This window comes from Triticum dicoccoides, chromosome 1B (genome assembly GCF_002162155.2).
Source record: "Triticum dicoccoides isolate Atlit2015 ecotype Zavitan chromosome 1B, WEW_v2.0, whole genome shotgun sequence".
Classification (NCBI taxonomy): Eukaryota; Viridiplantae; Streptophyta; class Magnoliopsida; order Poales; family Poaceae; genus Triticum; species Triticum dicoccoides.
This window is the reverse complement of record NC_041381.1, coordinates 635452003-635457933: the sequence shown is the minus strand read 5'-3', so window position 1 is coordinate 635457933 and position 5931 is coordinate 635452003. Positions and strand designations below refer to the sequence as shown.

At 53.5% G+C, this 5931-nt stretch overlaps 1 protein-coding gene across 1 annotated transcript; it reads right to left on the bottom strand.

The window, feature by feature from the left end:
• Positions 1–2794: 2794 nt before the first annotated feature.
• Positions 2795–5271, bottom strand: LOC119349276 (probable polygalacturonase At1g80170). The gene is made up of 9 exons (XM_037617301.1): positions 5001–5271; positions 4792–4926; positions 4499–4675; positions 4382–4408; positions 4058–4265; positions 3852–3933; positions 3631–3739; positions 3440–3559; positions 2795–3352 (listed from the first exon to the last, which is right to left on the bottom strand). The coding sequence occupies exons 1-9, from the start codon at positions 5142–5144 to the stop codon at positions 3095–3097; spliced, it is 1260 nt and encodes a 419-aa protein (XP_037473198.1). The 5' UTR covers positions 5145–5271; the 3' UTR covers positions 2795–3094.
• Between the last annotated feature and the right edge of the window lie 660 nt (positions 5272–5931).

Here is a 5931-nt window from a genome sequence, read left to right as displayed (position 1 = left end):
TGATGATTTGTTTATAGGTGAGGATGCTGACTCAGTTGACAAGGCAGAAGCTCAAATGTTTATAGAGATTGTTTTTGCATAGGAATAGGAGGCAAGACAGAACAAGAAGATAGTTGATAGGAAGCTGGCTCTGGCAAATAGTAGGGCATGAAAGGAGAAAAAGGTTGCTGATGACTTGGAGCTATATGATGCTCCATTGTATGATGGTGGAGATGACGCTTTGTCAGAAGACAATAATGATGAGACAAGATATGTGATTGTATTCAACGAGAGGAAAAGATAAAAAAAGCAAAGAAGGAGATGTGCCCTAGAATGAAATTTATTGACTTGTTTTATGAAAGGTACTGATAAGCTACCAACTGTACTAGTTAGGGACATGTGTTTCAGAGATGTCAAATAGTTCAGGGTGCTGCCAAGTCTTTTCACCTATTGCAAGGAAGAAGATTTACTTTTGTTAAGAACAAGATGCACAAGATCAGGTTAAGGTGCTATGAAAATAAGCACATTCCAAATGTTTTAACCAAATAGCTCGGCGAGGACGAGCGATCGCGGCGGACGACGCTGAGGGGCGGGATGAGGCAGCCGACGTCGGTAGGACATGGCTTCTGCGTTGCGAGCTTGACAGTGTCAAGGTGCTCTGAAGGAGGTCGCTAATGGGTGGGATGGGGCGGCAGGTGGCAACAAAGTTCACGGTGCCTGACAGAGTGGTGATGGCAGCGACCAATGGCTGGAATCGGGCGGCGCGAAGGTAGGGTGAGGCGGTGCGGTGACGTGGAAGTTCACATTGGCGGTTGGGTTCCCGCTACAACCGTTTTTCTTTTTGGCAGCAGTCAGTGGCGCTACAAATATACATCACTTTTGGCAAAATTTAGGTCATTTGCAAAAATAATAATTTAAATTAGGCACTAAACAGATATTGAATATCTGTTGAAGCTTTTTTTTGGCCCAAAAGGCCCCAGACAAGCATTTTTTTGGCACAGCCAATGCTCTTAGAGTATCTACAACCGGGTATACCAAATCCAACCCCTATACATCCACGGACGGGCCCAACCATGTCCATGGATAGTGGCCGGTCACCCCTCATATGGCCACGTCCACAACTGGATTCTTCAAAGTCTGCAGACAGTTATCGATCACCCATCAAAACTATCTATGCAACGTGAGAAACTATCTATGTTCATCATCATACAAACAAAACTATCTATGCAACGTGAGAAACTATCTATGTTCATCATCATACAGATATAGATGAACTGATGAACAACAAACTTAAAATGAAATAACATACGAGCATATAAACACAATCCGTCGGAACCAAAATCTTGTCGTTAAAGGAGATGATGTCGGCCAGTTGACGGACCACACACTGCTGCTCCTTCGCCATCTGGGTTGCCTTGGCTTTGACCGCCGCATCCGCGGCCCGTGGGCCAGTGAGCAACATTTTACGACGAGGTATGTGCCGATTGGTGCAGGCAAATTTTTTGGGAAACGTTTGGTATCGATAGACCGACCGAAGCTTCGGCCGCCGCCTCACCCATGCGCTCGCTACGTTTTCATATACAGACGACACGTAACCTGGTGGGACCCCATCTGGTGCCTTATCTCTTTCCGTCCACTACTTTTCTTCCTTCCCAGCGTAATCCTCATCCATTCCCCACTCATCTCTCTGGTAAACAAGCCCTGAGCAACACATCCTTCATTTTTTCTGATCTCGGTGATCTGCTGCTCCGGCGAGCGGTGCCCGGAGTTACTGCAGGGATGAGGAGCGGCCGTTGCCTTCTAGGAACTGAGCCACCCGTAGCTGCGAGCAGTGGCCGGAGCTGAGTGGGCTGCAATCACGCGGTGCTGCAACGCTCGTCGCCATGGCCGCCTGCAGCTGGGTGCGCTGCTCTCCAGGGCTGGCGCGGCAGGATTTCGCTACAACTATGTCTTGTTTTTGCTGGAACCAGCCGATGTTTTTGCTACCACCCCGACACCAAAACCTGCTACCACACCGATTTTTGCTGGAACCGGTGAACCATTTTGCTACAACGGTTTTGATTTTTGTTACTACCGGTGTTTGTGGATTTTTGCTACATCCATCTTCATGTGAGTCCTGCAACTCTGTTTTTTCTTCAACCAACCATTGTTTTTGTTGGAACCATCAGACATTTTTGTTGGAACCAACGATTTCCATGGATGCAAGTACGACAACATTTTTCTTCGTTGGGATCGGCAAGCCATTTTTGATACAATGGGCGAGCAGTTTTGCTTCAACCGACATCTATTTTTGCTAGAACCAACAATTCCAAAGCTGCGACAACCGATGCTTTTTTAGAGCCGTGACGGGTCACCACTGCGAGCTGCGACGGCCACCGCGGTGAGATGTGTTGCAAGGTCACCGGGGCTGCTGGAACAGTGGTCGTGGAGGTGGAGGTGGGGTGGAGGTTTGATGCAACCCGGTAGCAAGGGCGGCAAGCGGGTGAGCAGTGACGATTTGGTGAGTAGCGGCGACCCGGCCAGCAACGGTGATCCAGCGAGCGACGATGGTCCGGCGAGCTTCGAAGGTCGTCTCATTCTCGTCCCGCACCGCGCTTGCGTGCAAAAGCCAGATAGAAGAGTGCTTCGAGGACGAAGGCCACGATCTGACGGTTAAAACATAACATATCGGACGAGTACGGTGCGACCGGTCCAAATTTAGGCCGGCACACCGGCGGCTAGTAGTCGCTAATTTTTTTAATCCAGAAATAAATGCGAGCATCAGGATTTAAATCTTGGTGGGCTGAGGATAACACAGTCCCTCTAACCATCCAACTACAGGTTGATACACCATATTTAGATAGTTAAATTGTCAACTTGGAACTATACAAGAATGACTTGTACACCGAGGCAGAGGTAGTACTAGCATATTTTGTACAAGAAAATACAACAGGCCTGAATACGTACGGCGGTACGGAGTACAGTACATCACAATATAATACTGGTGCAATACATGGCGGGATTATTCTTCAAAGAACCGCCGGCTACTCTACGACCGTGACACTACTGCCGCCACTCTGCACGCCCGAGCATCACAGTGAGACGAAGAACCCGGCCGAGACCTCATCCTCACGGCTCACTCCTCCTCGTCGCCAGCGGCCCTGGCTCCGGCGAGGCAGGACTCCGGGACGACGACGCCGGCGGCCTTCCCGGACGCGGTGCGGCAGTAGGCGGAGGCGCCGCGGCCGCTGAGCCGCTTCAGGTTCACGTCCTTGAGCGACACCTGCCTGCACGGCACGACGTCGCTGCACGAGAAGGTCACCGCCCGCTTCGACGCCGACGTGCCGGCGATGTTCACGTAGTCGATCTTCTCCACCGCTACCGTCCTCGTCGCCTGCATGCATGCGCCCAAGAAGCAGACCAAAGTTTCAGACATTGATCGGTGTGCTTGTCAGCCCAGCAAGCAGAGATCGTATTGTACCGCGGTCGATCCGCAGGGTATGGGGTGCTCGGAGCGGTACTGGTCGATGATGATGGGGTCGGAGACGTTCTTCATCACCACGTTGGCGAACTTCACCTTGCGCGCGTAGCCGCAACTATCCTGATGGAGACAACACAAGTTCATGATGAGCTCCTGCAGTTCATGATGAGCTACTGGTAGATCCATCTTGCCTGCCAGGTCTTGATGAGGAGGCCGTTGGAGGTGTTGGCGATGAACATGGTGTCGACCTCGATCTTCTCCAACCTGTCAGCCACCGGGGTTTCGCCTATGCTCCCAATACTGACAGATCCAACACATGTACCAGGTAAGTATAGTAAACAACAACTTAGCAATGAGCAGACAAGCATGTACCAATGGAGTAGCTGATGAGGCAGTGAAGAAGCTACTCTACCTGATGCCATTGCCAGGCCCACAGGAGATGTATCTGAGGCGAACGTCGGTGCAGTTGCCCACCATGGACACGCAAGCGCCTCCTGCTCAAAATAAGAGATTCAGTTAGCTAGGAGTCGGAGTAGGCAATCTGTAACTGAGGAAGGAAAGGAAACCCCTTTCTTCTTCAGATGCAGAATGCCATTGACGGACGGAGCGAGCACACACCTGTGGCGATGTGGATGTCGTTGACGTGGACGCTGATGGAGTTGACAAGGTGGATGCCGTCGGTGCCCGGGCTGCTCTCCGGCGAGGCCACCCTGAGGAAGCTGGCCCTGGCGTTGGAGCAGCGGGTGAAGGTCAGGTGCTGCTGCTGCCCGTTCTGCAGCGTCACGCCCTGCACCCGCACCCCGTGGCACTCCTCAAAGTGCAGCGCCTGCGTGCATGCAGAGAACACGAGCCATTTTTTCTTCCAACGTGAACGAGGGAGAGGCAAACCATGGCAGGGAAATGATGAGCAAAAATCTGAGTGAAGGTGACAGAGGAGCTCACCTTGGGAGCATCCTGCGCTGTGCAATGCTGCAGAGAAACAATCGGAGTAAAACAAATCAGTCTTCAGTTGTGTGATAGTGATACACGCAATCATACAGTGATGAAACCAATATATACCTTGTCGTTGCGGTGCCTCCCCTTGCAGGCCTGCGCCCACCACTCCTGCCCGCGGCCGTCGATGACGCCGCCGCCGCTCACCGTCAGGTCCTGCACCTGGAAGAAGTGGAGCCACCTGCCGCCGTCGCGCCGCTCCCAGTCCTCCGGGCTGTCCGGCGCGATGATGTTCCCGGAGACCTGTCCCGCCGGGCAGGGCACAAACCAAGACTCGATGAGCGAAGACGCGCAGGTGCGTGCATGCCGCACGAGAGAAGCGCACGCGGCGGCAGGAAGGAAGGAAGGAAGGAACGTACGAAGAGCATGATCTCGTCCCTGCAGGGCCCGGCGAGCGTCACCGGCCAGATCTGGTACGACCTGCCGGCGGGCACGTGGATGACCACGTGGCCGTTGGTGCTGGCGCAGGCCGCCGTCCATGCGTCCACCAGGGCCTGGACAGCAGAGCCAAACAGACAGTGTCACTCACGTTTGAGCAAGGTGGAGGTATACTGTCGCGTGCACGTACCTGCGTGTCGTCGGCAATGCCGTCGCCGACGGCGCCGAAGTCGTCGAGCGAGAGGAGGATGCGGGCCACGGAGGCGCCCGGCAGGAGGAGCGCGACGGCGCCGGCGAGGGCCGCGAGACGGAGCAGAGCCATTGCCGTCGCCATGTACCCTGCGTTGCGCGTTGCAGGTGGGTTCGCTGCTCTTGGTGGTGCCACGCCCGCGCTAGTGGTTGCTGCCGCTGCTGGGAGTCACGGGCCGGAGGAGCATTTGACGAGGCGCGGCGCGGCGAGAGGACGGGCGCGGGGGCCATGCCGAGGACCGGGGCGCAGGCGCTCGCTGATCGCTTTTCAGGTGTCTGGCCGGGGGCGGGGTGACATGGAGCATCAAGCATCCACGCAGCGGGTTCACGTGGGCGGATGGACGTGACCTGTCGACCTGCCGCGTTGTACGGGCCAAACTGTGGCGTTGCGCTTGCGTTCGGGGGAGCTGTACGAGGACTGCTGGAGGTGCCCACGACTGGTTATCCTCGTGCCAAACGATCAGATATTTTGAATGGGGAAATGTGCATATCTACAGTTTGAGCGACAAGTAATTTCGGAGGAAGGGAGTATCAATTTTGACGAGGCATCACACATAAGAGTTTTCAAGCATGATAGTGATAGAGAAAATTACACAAACCGTCAATTATTGAGGTCGATTTTGCACATAACACTTAGCATTAGGGTTTGTTGCACGAGAAACCGCATATTGATGCAACCCTTTGCATCTAACTCTAATCCATCGTTTAACATTGTTTACATGAAGAACTCTCATCTAGGTTTTCTTTGTCGGCGCCGTCACCGGTCCGTGTCATCTCCTACGGTCCTTGAATCATGGAGGCGCGGTGGATGCCGGCCCTTGCCGGCGGGACAGCTCTGACATTAGGTGTTTTTTTTAGTTTTGTTAGGGTTT

Bases quoted from the DNA above. Each gene is read 5' to 3' on its own strand.
- LOC119349276 (XM_037617301.1), bottom strand. From the start codon at position 5,144: ATGGCGACGGCAATGGCTCTGCTCCGTCTCGCGGCCCTCGCCGGCGCC. The intron at 4,409-4,498 runs GTATATATTGGT...GTTTCTCTGCAG, and splicing joins GGAGGCACCGCAACGACAAG to CATTGCACAGCGCAGGATGC. The intron at 3,740-3,851 runs GTAGAGTAGCTT...TGGATCTGTCAG, and splicing joins GGGCCTGGCAATGGCATCAG to TATTGGGAGCATAGGCGAAA.